This window comes from Sorex araneus, chromosome X, assembly GCF_027595985.1.
Source record: "Sorex araneus isolate mSorAra2 chromosome X, mSorAra2.pri, whole genome shotgun sequence".
Classification (NCBI taxonomy): Eukaryota; Metazoa; Chordata; class Mammalia; order Eulipotyphla; family Soricidae; genus Sorex; species Sorex araneus.
This window is the reverse complement of record NC_073313.1, coordinates 188,526,988-188,547,675: the sequence shown is the minus strand read 5'-3', so window position 1 is coordinate 188,547,675 and position 20,688 is coordinate 188,526,988. Positions and strand designations below refer to the sequence as shown.

General features: G+C 61.7%; 1 protein-coding gene across 8 annotated transcripts in view; it reads left to right on the top strand.

The window, feature by feature from the left end:
- BIN1 (bridging integrator 1) overlaps positions 1 to 20,236 on the top strand; it is a 58,472-nt gene extending 38,236 nt beyond the window's left edge. The window contains exons 6-19 of one of the 8 annotated variants that reach the window (XM_004608129.2): positions 135 to 242; positions 1,013 to 1,105; positions 5,801 to 5,886; positions 6,013 to 6,088; positions 7,613 to 7,695; positions 10,706 to 10,844; positions 11,959 to 12,087; positions 14,550 to 14,657; positions 15,011 to 15,034; positions 15,795 to 15,902; positions 16,735 to 16,824; positions 17,105 to 17,215; positions 17,346 to 17,447; positions 19,770 to 20,236. In XM_004608129.2, coding sequence (XP_004608186.1) covers positions 135 to 242; positions 1,013 to 1,105; positions 5,801 to 5,886; positions 6,013 to 6,088; positions 7,613 to 7,695; positions 10,706 to 10,844; positions 11,959 to 12,087; positions 14,550 to 14,657; positions 15,011 to 15,034; positions 15,795 to 15,902; positions 16,735 to 16,824; positions 17,105 to 17,215; positions 17,346 to 17,447; positions 19,770 to 19,877 — 1,365 coding nt within the window. In that variant the 3' untranslated portion in view covers positions 19,878 to 20,236. The remainder of the gene's footprint in view (positions 1 to 134; positions 243 to 1,012; positions 1,106 to 5,800; positions 5,887 to 6,012; positions 6,089 to 7,612; positions 7,696 to 10,705; positions 10,845 to 11,958; positions 12,088 to 14,549; positions 14,658 to 15,010; positions 15,035 to 15,794; positions 15,903 to 16,734; positions 16,825 to 17,104; positions 17,216 to 17,345; positions 17,448 to 19,769) is intronic. The other 7 variants (XM_055123389.1, XM_004608130.2, XM_055123390.1 and 4 more) reach the window with 7 other exon arrangements.
- The last annotated feature ends 452 nt before the right edge of the window (positions 20,237 to 20,688 follow it).

Sequence of the window (20,688 nt, the reverse complement as noted above, 5' to 3'; positions counted from 1 at the left end):
TGGCCACCAGCAGGGCTGGAGCAGCCATGCCCCTAGCATGTGCTCCGAGGACGTGAGGGACCCGGGGTGAGCCCCTTCCCGGGCCCCGCCTGGAGTCGGCCTCTCAGCGTGGGTGCCCGCCCTCTGTCCCCCAGTCACGCATCGCCAAGCGAGGGCGGAAGCTGGTGGACTACGACAGCGCCCGGCACCATTATGAGTCCCTGCAAACAGCCAAAAAGAAGGATGAAGCCAAAATTGCCAAGGTGAGGGCCGTGGCCCCAGTGCTGTCCCCCTGGGTTCTCTCCACTCCAGCGGGGCGGGTGGGCGGCCGGGTGACCCTTCGCAGCTGGCTGGGCCCTGGCCCTGGGCCTCAGAGCAGGTGTGGGTGGTGCTGGGCCTGAGTGGGTGGAGGAGAAGCCCAGTGGTTGCCCCCCCCCACCCACCGCCCCGTGAGGACTCGCTTCTGTGCCCCCTTGGCCCCAACCCCTCCGCCCTCTCCGAGGCTTCTTTCCAGAATGGAACAGGCGGGCTTGGGTTTCGCCGCAATGGCCCCTCCTGGCCTGGAGTGCTCCCGAGTGGAATCTTGTCACCAGATCCGCTGGGATCTGATATGCCCCTGGACTGGGCTGGAGCAGGCCTGGTGGGGGTGGGGGTGCAGCAGGGAGGCGGGGGATGAGGAGGAGTGGGGAGTGGCCATCCATCCGCCCCTGGGTCCCCCAGCCCCTCGGTGGGGGCAGGACTGCTTGCTGAACCCTCTTCCCTGCTAACCTTCTCACCTTTTGCTTTGCAGTTGGAACTCACCCCCCTCACCCCCCCTGCTCAGGGCTCCCCGTAACCCTCTCCGCCTCCGCCCGCCGGCCTGTCCTCGTGGTGGGAGGCCGACCCCTCCACCCCCCGGAGGGCCGGCCGGCTTGTCTGTCACTACGTTTGGGGTGTTGGGACTTGGTGTTTAATATCTGTGTCTCTGTTTCTCTCTCCCCCACCCTCCTGTCTTCCACTCTCCTTGGCCTTGACCTCCCCTCCCCACCCCCAGCCTGTCTCGCTGCTTGAGAAAGCCGCCCCCCAGTGGTGCCAAGGCAAACTGCAGGCGCATCTCGTAGCTCAAACTAACCTGCTCCGAAATCAGGTGACACTGGCTTCTAACCTTGCACGTGCTGGCGCCTGCCGGTCTGGGGCCGTCCTGTCCGCGCAGCCGCCGGGTGGGCGGGTGGTCAGCGGGAGGACTCTCCCTCTCCCGAGGGGGAAGCTCCTCCTTCAGACGAGGTCCACTGTGGGGTGGGCAGAGGTTGGGGCTCCGGTTCATCACGACGGTGCCCGGTTCTGGGCTTCGTGCCTGGGGTGGTACAGAGAATTTCAGTGCAGAGACTAAAATCCTGGTTTCTGGAAGTGGAGGAAAGCCTCAGGAGGTCGTGGCAGGGGGTGCTGGGGAGGGGGTCCTGTTGGGAGGGAGGGATGTGTTCTGGTCCTTGCGAGCATTTTCTTTTGTTTTGTTTATGCAGGGCGGGGGGTGGTGTGGGGGCGCACTCGAGTGGTCTGGGGCTTCTCCCAGTGCAGTGTTCTGGGGAGCACTCTCGCCTTGGTGCTTCAGGGGGACCGTGCGCTGCCGGGACTCAATCCCAGGGCTCTAGCACACATTGCTGCCCACTGGGCTTCCCGTCCAAGCCTCATAGGATCCGTGCATGTGTCCTGAGGTTGCGGCAGAGACATCCTGCCCAGAGAGACCACCACGCCCGCCCGGGGGCCAGCGCCCGAGCGTGGCTGAGCTGGAGCTCGCCCCACTCAGGCATTGTGCCCAGGTCCTGACTCTGGCTTTGGGGGTCTCCCGCAGCAGGCTGGACTCAGGTGGACTTCTGGGGTGAGGGACCCTCGGGAGCCCCACAGGGACACTGGGGGGATCTCTTCAGTTTGGCTGGGCTGCGCAGACTCTGGGCCTGGAGGCTGGGCTCTGGGGTATCGTGGGGACGAACCATCTTCGGTCCACTGCCACAGTGAGCTTCCTGCTTGGAGGAGGACCATGCAGACTCCTGAGTGAGCCGCCTCCCGGGAGTCTCCCCCCACTCGCTGTCTCTCCCTCTCTCCCTCTCCCTCTCTCTCCCTCTCCCTCTCTGTCCCTCTCTCTCTCTCTCTCTCCCTCTCCCTCTCCCTCTTCATCTCTTCCTCTGTCCCTCTCTCCCTCCCTCTCCCTCTCTCCCTCCCTCTCCCTCTCCTTCTCTCCCTCTCTCTCCCTCTTTGTCTCTCCCTCTCTCTCCCTCTCCTCTCTCCCTCTCTCTCCTTCTCTCTCCTTCTTCGTCTCTCCCTCTTTCTCCCTTTCTTCTCTCCCTCTCCTCTCTCTCCCTCTCTCCCTCTCCTCTCTCTCCCTCTCTCCCTCTCCCTCTCTCCCTCTCCCTCTCTCCCTCTCTCTCTTTTCCTCTCCCTCCCTCTCCCTCTCCCTCTCTCCCTCTCCCTCTCTCTTCCTCTCTCTCTCCCTCTCCCTCTCCCTCTCTCTCCCTCTCTCCCTCTCCCTCTCTCTCTCCCTCACCCTCTCCCTCTCTCTCTCCCCCCTTCCCTCCCTCTCTCCCTCTCTGGTATGTGTGTCTCTTGTCTCTCTGTCTCTGTGGTATGTGTGTCTCTGTGTGTGTCTCTTTCTCTATCCCTCTGTCTCACTGTCGCTGTTTCTTTGTTTCTCTGTGTCTCTTTGTCTCTGTCTCTATGTCTCTCAGTGTCTCCCTCTGTCTCTGCCTTTCTCTGTCTCTGTATCTATCTCTCTCTCTCCTCTGTCTCTGTCTCTGCCTTTCTCTGTCTCTCTGTCCGTCTCTCTCCTCTGTCTCTGTCTCTTTCTGTCTCTCTCTCTCCTCTCCTGCTCTCTCCCTCCCTCCCCCCAGCAGTGCAGGAGGCCCGGGGCCACACTTGGCACGCCAGGCTGGAGGTCCAGTGTGAGGGCCTGAGGGTGGTCCCCCTTCTGCAGTGCTGAGGTTTCAACTGGGCTTGGGTGCTTTGCACCCCCAGCCGCTGAGCATCCTCCCCAGCCTCCCCTTCTCCTTGGTCCCCCTTGCCTTGTGACGCTGACAGGACTGTCACATTTGTGGTCTCACTTGCTGGGTGCCTCCTGAGCCTCTGTGTGCGTCTCCTAGCCCCTTTCTCACGGGCCCCCTCAGGGCAGGGCCATCGGGGTTGGCTCAGTTTGCAGGCCCTGGATTTGAACTCTGGAAGCCGCTGCTGGCCAGCCCCCGCCTCGCTTTCTCAAGAGCTGCTGTCCCTGGAGTGAGTAGGTCCAGGCTGAGCAAGTGGCCTGGGGCCCCTGGACGCAGGGGCGAGGAGGCCTCCTTATTTCTGTCGTGGAAATGTCGTGACTTCAGCACCCATTGATGGCTTTGCTGGGGGCAGGCGACGGAGGCCTGAGCATGGCCAGCTGCCCCGACGTCCCTGGGCTGCTCCCGATGGCCTCCTCGCCAGGCTGCGCAGACGGAGTGCCCTGAGCTGGGTGCTCTGGGCCTGGCCTTGGCTCCAGTTCCAGCCTCGTCCTTGAACTGTGCCTCCTTCCAGGGCTAAGTGGTGGGCTTGGAGCCAGCGGGGGCTTCCCCCACATGGATGGAGTGGGCTGCTGAGAGATCGGGGTGACCCCGGTGTGTGTGGTGGGGAGCCCTGGGGAGCTGCAGGAGGCAGGTGCAGGGGGCCTGGGGTGCCCATCAGGGGTGTGGGGCCACCGAGTTAGGGCTCCTGCCTCAGTCTGAAGTGAGTGTGGCTGGAGGCCGGATGAACATTGCTGTGGACCGGGAGTGGCTCTGGGGGGACGCTGGCACCTTGCATGGTGCCCTGGCTGCTTCTGGGGGTGCCAGGGGACCCTGCTCTCAACAGCTCCCAGCCTCGGCTTGGGGAAGCCGCCAGGGAGGCCCAGGCCTGTGCTCCTACCTCGGGGGGCTGCAGAGGTTTTGTCTGTTTTCCGGTCAGGTGGATTTTTCCCTTATAGATGGAACTTTCCGTCCAGGCAGTTCTCTCCCTCAGACCCCCCACCCCCACCCCCATTTTCCCTTTTACTGGCAGCATGGGGGACACCAGGGGACTCTGGGAACTTTCCAGGTGCCCGTGGTGGCCGGCGGGCTGGGAGCGGGGCTGGCCTCTCTGGAGGCACTTGCACCCCAGGTGGCTGTGGCTGTGCGGTTGCCAGCTGACCAGTGACTTTGTGGCCCGAAGCGCAGGCCTAGTGGTCAGCTCCCGGCTGTCTCCACGTCTGTGGGCAGGTGCTGGCCCGCCGAGCTGCGGCACCGAGCAGCTCCCCGCACTCCCTGTCACCCCCGGCTACTTCTGGCAGCCTCCGAGTAGGAAGACTGTGTGGACCCTCCTGGGAAAGCAGGCTGGCTCCGGAGACTGCCGAGACAGAGCCACCCTGCCCTGAGCTGTGACGAGGGCGTCACACGGCTTCATCTGGGGAAGGAGGAGCAGTGTTCCTGGGTGAGGGGTGGGGGCAGGAGCCCCGCAGGCCGGCAGCTCGGCTGCTGCAGGGGAGCTGGGCAGGTGACTGGGCCCCTCTTGGCACGGGTCACGGTGCAAGGTGGGGAGCAAAGGGAAGCTGCTGCCTCTGCTTTTTGTGAGGGGCGAGGGGCTTGGGCCACGTGACAGTGCTCAGGACTCATTCCTGGTGGTGCTGGGAGGAACCCGAGTGATACGGGGGCTCGCACTGGGAGGGGAGGCGTGCAGAGCAGGTGCTCAGCCTCAAGTCTCTGGTTCTGTGGGTTCTGATGACCCTTCCTCAGGCCTCGGGCTGCCCAGAGGAGGTTCAGGCAGGTTCAGGAGGTTCCGGATGCTCAGCTGTCGCCCGAGGGGGTGGCCGAGTCCGCTTGGTTCCACTGCGTGTTTAAGGAGCCCCTGGCGAGGGTGGGGAGGCAGAGGGGGCCGCAGAGCTGACTCGGCTGATGCTGGCCCGGAAGTTGTAAGTGGCCAGTGGGTGGGCTTAGGAATCACATGCTCTGTGGGCTTGGCCGCCTCTGCCAGGGGCCTGAGAATGTGCGGCTGTTCCTGGGAACGTCTCTCCTGGGCAGGGCCTGCCACGTTCCAGGGCTGTGACTCAGACCCCAAGTCCAGTCACCCCTGAGTCACTGTTTCCCGCTGGGTCTCTCCTCCTGGGGGGGGCCTGTGACTCACCCCCACCATGGCCCGATCCTCCACCTCCTGCTGCCTCGATCCCTGCACGGCCTCCGGGGGCCTGAGCCCACCACTAGGAGGCTTGGGCTGGCCCCCGGGTACGGGCAGGCCACACAGGGGGCTGGGGAGATGGGGATGGAAAGCCTCAGTGGGGGGCCCCATGCCAGCCCCTCCTGTCTGGCCTTCTCCTGCTGTGCCTCAGTGATGCCTCTGGCCCAGTCTGGTGGGTCTGGGACGTGGGTCTCGGAAGGGCTGTCCCGGGTAGGGGAAGGAGAAGAGTTACAGGAAGACCTGGGCAGCAGCTCCCCGTCATTGGAGGGGGTTTCCTGTGCGAGTGAGTGGGGCCCCACCTGGCTGCCTCTCAGGGCTGACTCCCTACCCAAATTGCCTCCCAGGTCCCATAGGCCCCCGTGGTGCCCTGCTCCTCCCCGGCCTCCCCGCCTCTGTGCCTGGTTGGGGCTCTCCCTCTGGGCCTCACAGTGCTCCTGTGCAGGGCCTGAGAGGGTGTGTGTGAAGGGGGTGGGGTGGGGTGGGGGAATACCTGGGTGCCCCCTGCCTGCTGTGCATCCTCATGTACCACCTCCAGTCCCAGCATACCCGGTAGAGGGCAGCAGGAGGCAGCTGTGTGGGGGTGGGGGGGGCAGGCCGGTGGCCTGGTGGGGACGGAGGCCCACAGAAGGCAGTGACCAGTCCTGCTCCTCAGGCCGAGGAGGAGCTCATCAAAGCCCAGAAAGTGTTTGAGGAGATGAACGTGGATCTCCAGGAGGAGCTGCCGTCCCTGTGGAACAGGTGGGGCTCCCTCCTGTATCTCTGCAGGAGTCCGGTGGTGGGCCGGGAGGTTTGGGGGTGGTGGGCGGCTCCCCTGCCCTCACCGGGGCCTTCACTTGACCGCTCTCCCTCCCTCCCCTCCTGCAGCCGTGTTGGTTTCTATGTCAACACCTTCCAGAGCATCGCGGGCCTGGAGGAGAACTTCCACAAGGAGATGAGCAAGGTAGGCGCACCCCGGCCTGGCCCGTGCAGAAGGGGCCGCCGACCCCACTCTGGGCTTTGGTGCTCCGAGACCCGTGTCCAGAGGAGGCGTCTGCAAGCATCTCTCCTCAGGGGCTCCCCTCCAGGATCCTGGCCACCCTGGGTAGGGTGAGCAGGCCCTCGGGTCCTGTGGATCTTTCCGTGCTGTTCTCCCGAGAGCACCAGAGCCAGGCTTCCTCCAGCTGTAAACGTGTTTGCAGCCGCCCCGGGCTCAGGGCGCTCAGTGACAGAAATGCTAGTAGTTTGGGGCCGAGAGATAGTTCAGCAGGTAAGGCACCTGCCTTGCATGCACTCGACCCAGGTTTGATACCCGGTATCCCATGTCATCCCCCGAGCCTACCAGGAGTGATCCCTGAGTGCAGAGCCAGGTGTGACCCCTGGGCACTGCTGGGTATGGCCCCCAAAGCAAAAGAAAACAAACAGCAACAAGTAAATGGTAATGAGTGATTTCCAGGCATGTAGACAGAAAATAAATTACTTGAATTTTGTCAGTGCAGAATTTTTCTTAGGTTTCTTAAGACTCTGAGAGAGGCTACTCCCAGACGCGGGTGGTAGAATGGGTCTGATCTGCTCTGTTCCCTATGTTGCGTGTTTCCGTTAGAACTTCACTGGCCTGGGGCTGGAGCGATAGCACAGCGGGGAGGGCGTTTGCCTCACACACGGCCAACCCGAGTTCAATTCCCAGCATCCCATATGGTCCCCTGAATACCGATAGAAGTAATTCCTGAGTGCAGAGCCAGGAGTAACCCCTGAGCATCACTGGTTGTGACCTGAAAAGCCAAAAAAAAAAAAAAAGAACTTCACTGGCCCTTAGACTGCGGGGGTGAACTGCAGACACTGCGGGTTTTGCCTGGGCAGGGGGTGAGCCTTATGCTCTCGCTTGGGCCCAGAGGCATGAAGCGATGGGGGCAGCAGGATAGCAGGAACGTAGCCGGCCCGGAGCAGACCCAGGCCCTACCTTTGAGGACATCCCTGTCCTCCTCTTTCCACTCCTGCGTTTAAGGAGTTGAGACAGTGTGTGGAAACTGAAGTGAGCTTCTGGGTACCCGAAACCAAGAGGGGGCGTTTCTCAGAACCAGGATTGCTCTGGGACAAACACAAGTGCAGGCAAACTTCTGCACTTCTGGTGCCGACAGTGGACGGGGACAGTTGTATAGCGCGGCCTGAAAGTACCGTGATGAGTGACCTTCACGAGTAGGAGAGGCAGCTTGCAAAATGAACAATGAACAAAATTGAAATAGGAGAAGCTCAATGTTGCGTTTTAGGAAATCCCTATAAATAGCAAAAAGATGGTTCCAAGAAACAGCAAAGCAGCCGAATTCCTGTCCTTCCGCTTGGGTTTCTGGACTTGATGTGGGGATGGGGGAGGGTGGGTTGCAGGAAGGGCCTAGTTGGGTGGGTGGCGGGTGGGGGGACGAGGGCCCCGAATGGGGAGAACAGGACTGTGTGGCCTCAGAGCTGCCGCCTGCTCTCATCTCTCCTGCAGCTCAACCAGAACCTCAACGACGTGCTGGTGGGCCTGGAGAAGCAGAACGGGAGCAACACCTTCACGGTCAAGGCCCAGCCCAGGTGAGAGCCTCCGGCGTGAGCTGGTGTGGGCGCGGGTCTGTCGCCAGGTTCCCGCCCCTATTGACAGAGGCTCATTCTGGGTCTCCTGGGGGCTTTGTGGACAGCAGCCAGAGGCACCCCCTAGTCCTTTGCTGTGTCCCGTCAGGCCTTCTGCACAGCTGCAGAGTCTGGCTCTGCAGTCATGGAGCACGGAACCTTCCAGATGGAAGGCTGTCCTGCCAGAGCAGGGCCGGCCGTCCTCTGGCCGGCTTCTCCTGGGAAAGGAGTTCCCTGGGTGGTGTATTCTGTGTTCCCACACAGACATCCTTGTTCCACATTCCTGGCACCTTGGGCCACCTCCCACCCTTTGGAAAGAGGTGGGAGACCCCGCCTCTCGGGCTGTGTGTAAGTCCCGGGGAACAGCAGGCAGCTGGGATCTCCCCGCTTTTCTGTGTGTTTGTGTGTGTCTGTGCGCTTGAGTGTGCATGTGTGTGCATGTGAGGGTGTGTGTTTGTGAGTTACGGTATCAGAGATGTCTTTGTGAGTGTGTGCACAAGTATGAATATGTGGGCATCTGTGTGTACATGTCAGTATGAATGTGCACGTGAGCGAGCTTACGTGCACACGTCTATATGTGTGTGTGCTCGTGTGCTTGTCTATATGTGTGTACACCTGTGCATAGATGCACATTGCAGAGCAGCACATGGGGTCCCATGGACCTTTCTGGTCTCAGAAAGTCGTATCTGCTTCTTGGGATAACTGGCACTTGGCCTGGGGTTCAAGAAAATAATGTGCTGAGAATTATTGCCTCTCTGTTCTTCTGAAAATCAAATCTGTGTGACTACAGAATTCCCCAGGGTGTGGAGATGAGGGGGGTTCCCTGCTGGAGGACTGTCCCCCACTCGCATCCCAGCTGTGTGGCCCAGAGGAGTGAGGAGGGAGGGCAGTGTGGGAAAGGGCCAGGCCTGCGGGGGAGAGACTGGGCCCCTCTCCCAGGGCCCCCCCTTGGCTGCCCCCAGAAGCTGGGTAGCTAGTGGACTTCGGAAGCTGCGTGTCCTGCCTCCTGCAGCCATGCTTGGGCGGCCCCTCTCCTGTCCATTGTGTCCGCTCCAGCCCAGAGCGCTCAGCAGCAGGCCGGGCCTTCAGGGGGGCAGGGGGGGCTCTGCCCTGCCTCTGCCCTCCTCCTGGGTCTGGGGAGGGGGGCGGGCCGGCATGAAGGCCTCCTCGTCCGTCCCCTGCAGAAAGAAAACTAAACTGTTCTCGCGGCTGCGCAGGAAGAAGAGCAGGTACCGGCAGTGAGTGCTGCAGTGTGGGGCCTCGGGGTGGCACCGGCCACCCCGTGCATGCGCCTCGTGCCCTGCTCCCAGGGCGCCACTAACCCTAACCCGACTGACCGCGTGTGGGGCTGCTGTTGGGAGGGGTCCATCGCGCCGCGCTGGGGGGTGTGCGTGTGTGCGTGCGTGTGTGTGCTGTGTGGCAGACCAACAGGGGTGACGGGGTGCGAGCGAGCAGGACCGGGCAGAGCCAGAATAGGCCCCACAGCATCGTGCACATCCCGGAAGCAGCCGGAAGCGAGGCATTAGCACGTATGGAAGGAGCGAGGCCAATAACGGAGAAGGCTCTGTGTGAGTGTGTGAGTGAGTGTGTGTGTGTGTGTGTGTGTGTGTGTGTGTCCCTGTACACATGGCCTCTGAGATCAGAGGCACCAGCCTTGTCTCGTGCTCTCCAAGAGCCAGTTGTAACCTTTTCCCAAACTCTGTTTCCTTCCCGAGGCCCCTGACCACCGGCTGGCCCCTAGTTCTCATGCCGTGCCGCCCCGCTTATGACATTTTCACTGGAATATTTGGGGGCCCGTGGTGGGGGCATGTTGGTCCTGGTTGAGAAACACAGACACCCCCAGGTGCCTGGGGCCTTTGTTCTCCAGGCACCCCAGGTGCTGCTTCCCCGGGCACCTCCAGACTCCCACAGTTGCCGCTGACCCCGGGGAGCTGCATTTCGCATTATGTTTCGTTTAAATCTTAATTCAGCCACCCGCGGCTACGGGCCGGGCCGGTCTTGGTGCAAGGGAAGGTGGGGTTTCTTCATACAGATACCGGCACTTACTCTCTGCCCCTTTGGCACCCAAGGTGTGTGTTCGGAGCACCCTTGAGTGTGTTTCAGGCTCTGAACAGTGTGGCATAGAGCCCTCACCTTTGCACCCTGCCTGCGCCCGCACGGGGCAGGCCCTGGCCGGGGTGCGCTTCTCTGCCCTCCGGAGGGGCTGGGGGAAGGCAGAGCTGTCCCGTCTGTGCATGTGGTGTGGAGAGGGCGTGTGTGGCCCAGGAGGGGTGCTGTGGCTAGCCTTCTGCTGTGAATGGGTGGAGGCCAGCTGAAAGGCCTCGGGGGTCTAGCAGGGCAAAGAACGGGGTTTCCTGCGAGCCCCGGGGCTGCCGTGTGACTTTGGAGTGACTCACTTCGCCTCTTCAGATGTTTGGCTTCTTTGTGGTGTGAGATGAGCCTTTCAGACAAGGGTTTGGGCCCTGCGGAGGCCTGTGGCGGTTTGCTCGCCTCCGACAGTGTCCCCTGGGCACCTGCCCGCCCACACCGCAGAGGTGTCCCTGTCTCCGCGACACCCGCATGTCCCTTTCCTCCCTTTCTGCCCCTTCTCATGCTCAGGCACACGTGGGTTCACACAAGGGCCCACACACACGGGGACATCACATGCTAGCAATGGATCTCTGTGGACACATACACACACATACGCGCACACGCACACACACACACACACACACAAACACTACTCACATGGCTTACACACACGTGCACACATAGGGGCCCCTCCACACATCTCCCCCGCACCCACTCCGCTGGCTCTCCTCTCTCGTTTTTCGCTTTTGTGATTTCTGGGCCCCACCCGGCGGTGCCAAGGGCTTCCTGGGACTCTGCGCCCAGTGCTCACTCCTGGCCGGGGACCAGCCTGGGTTCAGCCGTGCACCAGGGCCTTACTCCTGTCCTTCCGCTCTGCCCACTCCCTCTCTTCTTACCCCTACAGCGACAACGCCCCTGCCAAAGGGAACAGCCCTTCACCGCCTCCAGATGGCTCCCCGGCCGCCACCCCCGAGATCAGAGTCAACCACGAGCCCGAGCCGGCCACCACGCCCGGGGCGGCCCTCCCCAAGTCCCCGTCTCAGGTAGGCGCCGCGGCTAGGGGCCGCCTCCTGCCCTCCTCCTCTGGCTCCTGCTGTCCTGCCTTCTCGCCGCTGGTTCTCTTGACTCCCCTGGGGTGCCTGGACAGGTTTGCAGCTGGAGGCCCCTCCCCTGCCCCTGCTGTCCCTCTCTGGTGGGGGGGGGGCGTTCAGAGGCGTCTGCGACTGTGTGTTCCCTCCTCCATCCCTCTGCGCAGCTCGACTTTCTCTGTTTCCCTTTGCTCCCAGAGCATCCCGGATGCCGAGGCGGCCGCCGCTCCCCTGCTCTCCTCACCTTCCCCAGATGGGGCAGTGCAGAGCTTTTACAGATGGGGCTCTAGGAAGGGGCTGGGGGTAGCCAAGGGGGTGTCCCCACACACACTGCCGGGCTTCTCCGGCTCGCCCCAGGGTCTGTGGAGTTGGTGGGTGGGGCTGGAAGAGCCGGAGGCTCCATCATCACACATCGTATGTCAGCCCCGTGTGGGCCCCTGCCGGCCGCGCTCTGGTGTCTGGCTGTCGCCCTGCGGCCACATGGACGGCGGGTCGCACGTCTGCCCCTTCCTCGGGCCGATTGCCGCTCTCATCCATCCGCCTTCTGGAAGGTGCCTTCGCCCTTTGCCCAACTCGATAGTCAGGCTGCTGGGATGAGGCTCTTTCTGCCTGGCCTGAGTGTCCCCAAGAGGGCAGGTGTGTGGCTGCCTCTGGACACTGCTGCCTCCTCCGGCCTCCACGGGAGACAGACTGGGCTGACATGGGGTGCCCCGGGGTGCAGAGCAGAGGCGGGGAGTGTGAGGGGCCTCGGCTGTCTGTCACAGCCACTGCTTCTCTTTTCGCTTCTCGCAGTGGGGGCGAGAGCCCCGATGTCCCGTCCCCCCTGCAAGGGGGCCCCCAGCTGCCCTGCCCTTCTCCGCTTTTCTCTCTTCTCTGCCTTCCGCTCCGCGCATGTCTCTGGACCCCTCCAGGTTCCCGCGGTCTATGTCCCGGGGTGTGGGGCTTCTGTGCCTTCGAGCCTCTTGGCGGCCCGGGTGTGACTAACCGTGGCTTTGTCTCTGTCTTCCCTTACACCCATGCTCTGCTGTGCCTCCCCGCGGGGGCCCTCTCACCCGCTGCCGACCCACAGCTCCGGAAAGGCCCACCCGTCCCTCCGCCTCCCAAACACACTCCGTCCAAGGAGATCAAGCAGGAGCAGATCCTCAGCCTGTTTGATGACACGTTTGTCCCCGAGATCAGCGTCACCACCCCCTCCCAGGTCAGCCGCAGCCTCCGCGGCCCAGCTCTCTCTCCCTCTTCTTGCTCTCTCCCAGGCGTGCATGGCCTTCTCCCTCCATCCCACACCCTGGGCATTGAGAGCCAGGAACCTGGCAGGAGTGATTGGCCCTTGAACCTTCTTCTTGCTCATCCATCCATCCACCCCCTCCATCCATCATCCTTTATGCATCTTGGAGCATGTCTTCTGGTCAGATGATGGGACCCCAGAGAATGGTCCTATGCAGCAGTGGCCTTGAGGTTCCATCAGTCCTGTGCCCCAAATACTGCGGAACATGCAGGGCTTGGGCCAGTCCGGGTAGGCATCCTGGAGGAGGCTTTATTTGCCTGGGAGCATCAAGCAGACATCAGCACTTTGGCCAGGACTGTGATAATGTTTGGGTGGAGGAAGGGTGCAAGATGGGTTGAGAACTTCGGCCACCGAGGGGAGGTGAAGAGACGACAGGAGCCCTGGAGAATGTCTCAGTGAGGCGCCTTGGGTTTTAGCTTGAAGAGCTGAGACAGCCACTGAGGTGGAGCGGTGCTGGCCTCAGAGCAGAGCTGTTGTTCTTTCACTCCTCTGCTGTTTTGAGCCTGGTGGTGCTCGGGGCTTCCTTCTGGCTCTGTGCTCAGGAATCACTCTTGGTGGTTCTGGGCATTGACCTGGGTCAGCCGCATGCAAGGCAAGTGCTGTACCGTGTCTCAGCAGGGGAGGCCATAACACGCTCACCCACAGATGGACACGAGGTGGCCCGAGCAGGCCCTGCACAGCCACCGGAGGCCTTGGCACCCTCCGGGATCTGCCGGTGGACATCACAGAGCACTTATCTTCCCAGTCCCCCCTGCTGAATCGTGTTGTGAGGGGTCCTCTGATGGGAGGGATGGGTGTGGGGTTAGAACCAGGGACCTTTGATGCGAGGTGAGCCAGTGGGTTTTGCCCTGGCTCCAGCTCGGGTGCTGTGTGGAGGAGCTCTCTGGAGAAGGTAACCGGGGTGGCCCGTGGGTGCCCCGGGCAGAGCAGCTTGGAAATGAGCAAATGAGCGGTAGCACAGCGTCAGGGCAGCTGCTGCTGGGACAGGCCAGGCTCGAGCATGCCCATGCATGAGGGGACCCGGGGCGGCACCAGGCGCCTGCCTACCACCGGCCCTTGTTCTCTTTAGCTGCTCTCCAGGCCGAAGTGTCATCTCCGGTCAAGCTGCCCGCACGCACCAGGGTGGCCTTCTGCTCTCTGCATGCCTCCCTGTCACTGTCTGCCCCTGAAGGAGCAGGATGTGCCCTGGGGAGTGTGGGAGGGCCAGGGACGGACACTGGGTGCTCTTGCCTGTGGCTGGGACTGGCCAGCCCGTTCCCGAGGCCGTGCTGACGGGACTGCCGTGCGGGCTGTGTCGCTGCATGAGGAATGGGCGAGGCCACCCTTTGGCCTCAGAGCTGCAGGGGTCTGGCAGCTATCCGGATGGGGCTGACTTCTGAGAAGGGCGGGGGCACCTTGGTGGTTCTGGGCATTGACCTGCGTTGGTTCGTGCATGGTCCTTCACTGTGGGGGGGGCACAGTGACCTCCCCCGCCTCTGCCATGCACATCAGGCATGGCCCGGCCAATAAAGAAGGCAGGGCTGGAGGGCTGGGGTGCAGGGCCTGGGGGCCTCCATTCCAGGATGTACATCCGCTTAGCCCACGTAGCCTGGGCTCTCCTCTTGTTGATGGACTCAACTCTGGGATGATGCCCCCTGTCACCCCACCCAAGGAACGCAGGTCCCGTGCCAGCCACAGCTCGAGCCTGCCTGCGTTGACGGGGTCCCTCTCATAGCCCTACAGGAGACTGGAGGCCCCGGGTCTGAGGCCTGGTACCCTTGTAGGAGGCCGAGGGTGGGCTCAGCTCCCCCTCCCCCGCCCCCACCTCAGTCTGTTGCATCATGGTGGGGCCGCATGGTTGGATGAAGCACCTGCACCCACATCACTTGGGGCCGCTCTGTCTCCTGCACATTCCCAAGGACTTGGGGAGGGGCTGCCCCCTCCCGCCTCACCGTGCAGACACAGGTGTCGGGGCCCCCTCCATCCTGTCTGGGGTCCTGAGCAGCGTGCCTGGGCCCAGCCTTGTCTGTCTTCACTGCCTGGAGCTGACTGGCCTGTCACCAGAGGTCAACATGGGAGGGCAGTGTCTGGGTAGTGGTGGTGGTGGGGGGGGGTGGCAGGTATCTTCCTGGGCAGGGGGGCCAAGCTGGTGGGTCCAGCCTGTGCTACTTTGGGGGCACAGGTCGGGGCTGGGGGGTGTTGAGGAACTCGTGGTCACGGGAGTCAGACGAGGCCTGGATGTGGGAAGCAGCCGTGGGTATGAAGCTGGGCCGGTGGGTGGTGCTGGAGGTGGGTGCCCATGTCTCAGGCTGTGCTGCGGGGCGCGGGTCCGAGCCCCCTGGTGACCGCTTCTCCCTCACTAACTGCCTTCCTCCTCCTCCGCTGCCGCCGCCCAGTTTGAGGCGCCAGGGCCTTTCTCGGAGCAGGCCAGCCTGCTGGACCTGGACTTTGACCCCCTGCCGCCTGTGGCCAGCCCCGTGAAGGCGCCCACGCCCTCCGGTCAGGTTGGTCTGAGCCCACCTCCGCCCAGGGCTCCAGGCCCGGCTCCCACCCTGCCCTGCCCGTCCTGGCCTGGCCTGTGAGCTTGTCCAGGCCCCGCAGGTTCTTCCCCACTGACCGTCGTGGCCCTGGTGTCCCGTGGCCCTGCATCTGGTCTCGCCTTCTGCCACTGGGACGCAAGCCTGGGAGACTTCCTCAGGAGGAGGCAACTTCTGCCCTGCTCCTGCCTCCAAGCCCTGGGGCGGTCCCTAGGACTCATGGGGGTGGGCATCAGGGTGGGCATCCCAGGGGACGCTTGCACGCTCTTGTCTCTAACCACTGCGCTAACACTGTCCTTCTCCCCCCTCTGCTGCCTCAGTCAATTCCATGGGACCTCTGGGAGGTAAGCTGTGTATGGGGGAGGGGGGCGTCTGGGGGCGCCACGCTGTCCTGTTGGGCCTTTGCCTCCTGCCCACACCTGTGTGCTCAGGGGCCACACACACACACACACACATGCACGCACACATACATGCACACACGCACAGCCCAGCGACCGCACAGGTTGTGCCTTTGCATCCAGCTGTTGGGCCACTGCCCCTCTGAGGAGACACCTTCCCTTCTGCCTGACCCCAGGGGACTGGGGCCCCTCAGTTTGGCCTGAGATGGGTCTCTAGGGGGCCGCCCAGAGGTCAGGCCTTCTGCTGACCCAGAACAGGGCCCAGCTGATGCCCAGGAGACACAGCTGTCCTCACGGCTGTCTGGCCAGCCTCAGGACCGTGCTCATGGGAAGCGGGGGCAATTGGTGTTTTTGTGGTGACCCCCTCCCCGACCCGGGCAGTGGCGTCCGGAGCTGTAGGGCAGAGAGGAGTGAATTGAGAAGCCGAGGAAAGGGCTGGCGAGGTCAGGCACCCGGATGTGGGCGGGGGTCCCGGTCAAAGGGTGGGTGCACAGAGCCCCCCGCTGAGAGGTTTCCGCTGCCATCCTCAGACTAGTCTCCCGGCAGCAAGGCGGAGCCATCTTCTCTGCAGGGCGCCCGCGCAGGCCCGCACCAGCCTGCCTCAGCCCTGCGCCCGCTCACGCTGTCTTCTCTTGTCTGTGCCTCTGCCCAACGCCTTTCCCCGGCCCGCCCTCCCGCCCCGTTGCTCCCCCTGGCCCGCCCCTAGTCCACAGAGACCTCAGCCGGCAGCCTGCCTTCCGGGGAGCCCAGCGCTGCCGAGGGCACCTTTGCTGTGGCCTGGCCCAGCCAGACAGCCGAGCCGGGGCCTGCCCAAGTAAGTGCCCGCCCGCCAGCGCCCACGTCTGTCCTCGGTGTCTGGGGGCATCCGATGAAGAGCCCAGAGGCAGGGGCACAGGATGGATGGACCAGGCCACCGTGGGCCTGAGGGTGAGGCTGAGACCACCAGCCCCAGGGCAGTGCCAGGATGGGGCCTGTCACTGGCTAGGGTATCTGAGGTGGCATCTGCCACCCTCTCACACTCCGCCCCCTCCCAGGCCCCCCCGGCTCAGGCCAGGCCTGGAGGAGGAGCACGGGCTGGTGTGTCCTGGGCCCTCCCTGCACAGCTCTCACCCCGACCTAGGACTCCCTCCTCTCCAGACAAGAACACAGAGGCCGCAGAGGCCAAGTAGCAGCTCCCAGAGTTCTGGGTCGGCCCAGCTTGGGGCAGCCAGGTGGTGCCGTGGGGGCCCAGTCTCGACCTCCACCCGCTTCCCGGGGCTCTGCTGCTTTCTGCTGGGGGGAGCAGGTGCCAGCCCTGAGTTGAGTGGTGCTGGGGGCACCCGCATGTGTAGCCACCATGGCAAGGCCCCGGGCCGACCCCGGGGGTGGTGAGCAGCAGCCGCCTGGCCTGATTTCGGGCTTGGAGGTCCGGGCTGTGCGGAGAGGCCGGTGGCATCCCGAGGCCTGTGCCCGGCTCCTCAGAGCCCCTCTCGAGGCCTCCTCCTCCTCCTCCTTCTCCTCCTGCTTCCCCAGCTGCTTCCTGTTTTCAGGGCCCGCCTTCCCCCCAGGGCTCCCTACGCCGTGCAGAGAGAGACGGAGAGACACAGGCTGGGTCCTCCTCCTTGCCCTGGCCACTTGTCTGACCCCATGCGGCGTTTATATTGCAGCCCACAGAGGCCGCGGAGGTGGCGGGGGCCACCCAAGCTGCGACCGGAGCCCAGGAGCCCGGGGAGACGGCAGCCAGTGAAGCAGCCTCCGTAAGACCACAGGACCACGGCCCTGTCTTTTCTTCCCTGCTGTCTGTCTGTCCATCTGTCCATCTGTCCGTTTGCCGCCAGCCCGCGGCTGCCCAGCCCTGTCTCTTGCCTGTGTTCCTTGCTCTGTGCTGGTCCAGGTTTATACCGAGTTCCTGTGGAGGAACCCCAGGGCCAGGCGGACGTGGCAGCAGGCACAGACACCCCCTTCTCCTGCCCTGCCAGCCCCTCCCTCCTTCTCCACTCCGGGCTGACCGTGTGTCCCCCCCACCCCCCTCTGCAGAGCTCCCTCCCGGCTGTGGTGGTGGAGACTTTCCCAGCGACTGTGAACGGCACTGTGGAGGGCAGCAGTGGGCCGGGCCGCCTGGACCTGCCCCCGGGCTTCATGTTCAAGGTGAGCTCAAGGCTGGCCGGCCCAAGGATGAGACCCCCCAGGCATCCCACCTTGATGCCCCAACCTGCATGTGGCATCTGAGCTTGGGGCCACCGGGGCGGGGTGTTTAGCTCTGCCTCTTCCCCCGCAGGTGCAGGCCCAGCACGACTACACAGCCACCGACACCGATGAGCTGCAGCTCAAGGCCGGGGACGTGGTGCTGGTGATCCCTTTCCAGAACCCAGAGGAGCAGGTGCGTGAGCTTGGGTGAGGCCGCGCGGCCGGCTGTGCATGCAGCGGTGGCCAGCAGGGGGCAGCAGAGACCTGCCAGCTCACCTCCTTCTCTCTCTCTCTCTCTCTCTCTCTCTCTCTCTCTCTCTCTCTCTCTCTCTCTTTGCTTTTTCTGCTGCTCTGGTTCTCCTGTCATGGGGACGACCCCGCTCTCCCTTCTTTTCTCTCCTCTTGAATTCTGCTTTCCCTCTCTCTGCATCTTCCTTTCCTTAGGCTCTTCTCTCAGCGTCTCCCTTACTTCTGCCTCCTCCGGGATGGGAACTCTGGCTGCCCTCCTGCTAATCTAGCTGCTGGCCACTGCCCCCTCCACAGCCTCCTGTCAGGCTCCCTTTGCCCCTTCATGAAGCCCCTCCAGTTTGCTTCCCAGCCCCCCAGCAGGACTGCAAGTGACTCCTCAGTGTGGGCTCCCTGAGCCCGGCTGGCATGGAGCAGGGCTAAACTGCTTCTGTGAGGTTGGGGGTGGAGGGTTGGGGTGTGGGGGGATTGTGTGCCTCGTGCTCAGGATCTGTGGCATTCTTTCTGATTCTGGAGAACCCACTGAGTCTCCAGTGTGCGTGACTTAAGCATCAGGGCCACTGTGCATGGGAAAGGGGGCGTGTTCTGGGCTCAGAATAAGGCTTATGTGGATGGGGGTCCTAGGCAGGAGCTTAGGGGTCCCAGCGACTGACTGGGACTGCAGTGGCACCCGATTTGAGCTCTAGCTCATTTTTTTCCACCCCCAGGTCATCCTGTCAGTTGGCCCTTGGCAGGCGGTGTGTGTGGGGAGTTAGTTATTCAGTACCAGCAACCGGAGTTGTTTCCAGTGGGCACAGGGGGCTGTCAGGTCAGACAGGCTGGAGGAGGTAAAGTGCAGGAGGAAGTAACAGTAACAAGGCCCGCCTGCCCGCCATTCAGGCCGTGGGGGCTTCACCATGGCAGGGGCAGGGAGTGTGGCTAGCACAGGTGCATGAGGCTAGGAGCAGACATCGTTAGGGATGGAGTACATGACCCCCATGATGGGTCATCAGCAAAAGTCATGTTAGTGTGAGAGAGTTCAGGTATGCGGGTTTTGTGACTGAACCTCCCAAACTCACAGTCAGGAATGGGTGACCTCCCCCTTCTCCCCGTGCTTCTGGGAGCCTCGCAGTTGTGCCCATGACCTGCCTCTGGGCGCCACATAGCTCAATAAGAGCTGTTCTCCAGAGACTCACAAATAAATTTTGGAAGGAGTAACATGCTGCAGAGATGCCTTCCGATCTCCAAATCACCAGCCAGTTAAAAATTTAACTTCAGTTCTAGCACCTTATTTAAAATTTTAGAATTCCTGCAGTGCTCAGCCACTATCTATCTATCTACCTATCTACCTACCTACCTATCTATCTATCTATCTATCTATCTATCTATCTATCTATCTATAGCACTGTAGCACTGTCGTCCCCCGTTGTTCATTGATTTGCTCAAGGGGGCACCAGTAACGTCTCCATTGTGAGACTTGTTACTGTTTTTGTCATATCGAATACGCCACAGGTAGCTTGCCAGGCTCTGTTGTGCAGGCGAGATATTCTTGGTAGCTTTCCGGGCTCTACGAGAGGGACAGAGGAATCGAACTCGGGTCAGCTGCATGCACGGCAAATGACCTACCCGCTGTGCTATTGCTCCAGTCCTATCTAGATGTATGTATGTATGTATATTATTAGCACACAAAGCTCAACCTGTAACAGTGATCTCTTATACAGGGTTTCAAGGTGAGATCCAACAATTTTGAGACACTTTCCTCTGAGGAAGCCTTTTTGAATTACTTTAGTGGATCAATCATAACAAGCAATACAAAATAAATTATTTGGCATCTGTCTTTGGAGCAGGCTTGGGTAGTGATGGGAAAATTTGATGTAATGGTGGTGGGAAGGTGTAACGGTGGGATTGGTGTTGGAATATTGAGTGTAACAAATTATTGTGAACAAATTTATAAAAATAAAATTTTAAAAAATAAAAGGGGAGAAGAGTGAGGGAGTTGCGGAGAGCCTAGGTCACTCTAGAAACAGTGAATGGGCATGGCTGTCCTGAGCACTTAGGTGGAAGGCCTGGCTGAGGGTCGCCTCACAGCAGCTTCTTCTCTGGCCCCGGAACAGTGGGAAAGAAGCCCTGTGACCTGGGGCAGGGGGAGGTGATGAGACCTGCACACCATTGGGGATGAATATTCTTAGGTTCGTGGCTTAGGTCCGCCGTGAGTATCAGCTGGGAAGGCTGCCTGGAGGAAGTGTTCTTCAAGGGGAACTTGACAGGCCTGTGCCTCTGTCCTTCCCAGGATGAAGGCTGGCTCATGGGCGTGAAGGAGAGCGACTGGAACCAGCACAAGGAGCTGGAGAAATGCCGGGGCGTCTTCCCTGAGAACTTCACTGAGCGGGTGCAGTGATGGCAGCCCTCCGGGCACGTGAAGAACAACTTCTCCCGAAAAATGTGTGTTTCTTTTTTTTTTTTCTTTTTTTTTCCCTTTCATTTGTTTTTGTTTTTAAACTTCTGAAGAGCAAAGGGAAATGGAGAGGCGAGACCTAAGCTGAGAGGCGTTCTCCTACAGATTCAGTGGTGTTTCCAAAGAGCCTGGTTCTGCCCCTCCGGTGGCGTCGCCGGTGTCCCTAAAGCTGCTGTGTCCCCTAGTTGAGTTCCTGGCTGTCCCGCCCTGCCCGCACCCCCCGCCGGGTGACAGCCGCATGTGTGCCCGACCGCGGGGCGGGGCCTGGGGCTGCTGAGCCACCATGCTTGCCTGAAGCTTTGGCCACGACACCCGGGCAAGGAGCCTCTTTTCCTGGCAGCTGCTGTGGGTGGGGGCCAGTGTCTGTCCAGAGACCTCCGGGCCCAGACACCAGCCTGGCCAGGCCCTGCCCGGCAGACCCATCTGTGTGCTGTTTGAAAAATAAATCCTAGTGTTCAAAACTAAATGAAACCAACAAAAAGTTGACAAAAACACTCAGAAGTGTGTCTGTGTGTGTGTGTGTGTGTGTGTGTGTTTATGTTTATTTTTGTCTTCCTCCATTTCTGTCTGCAAAGTCATGGAGCCAAGATTGTCTGACTTTTCTGCTGAGACAGCCTACACCCTATGGGCCCTCAGCCCGGCCACTTCCTGCTGACCACCACTTCCTTTTAAATTTTAACTGGGCCCGGGCCCAACCCGTGGTTTCAACCTTCTGACTGGCATTTTTTGCTGGTGGTTGGTTGGGATGCAGGTG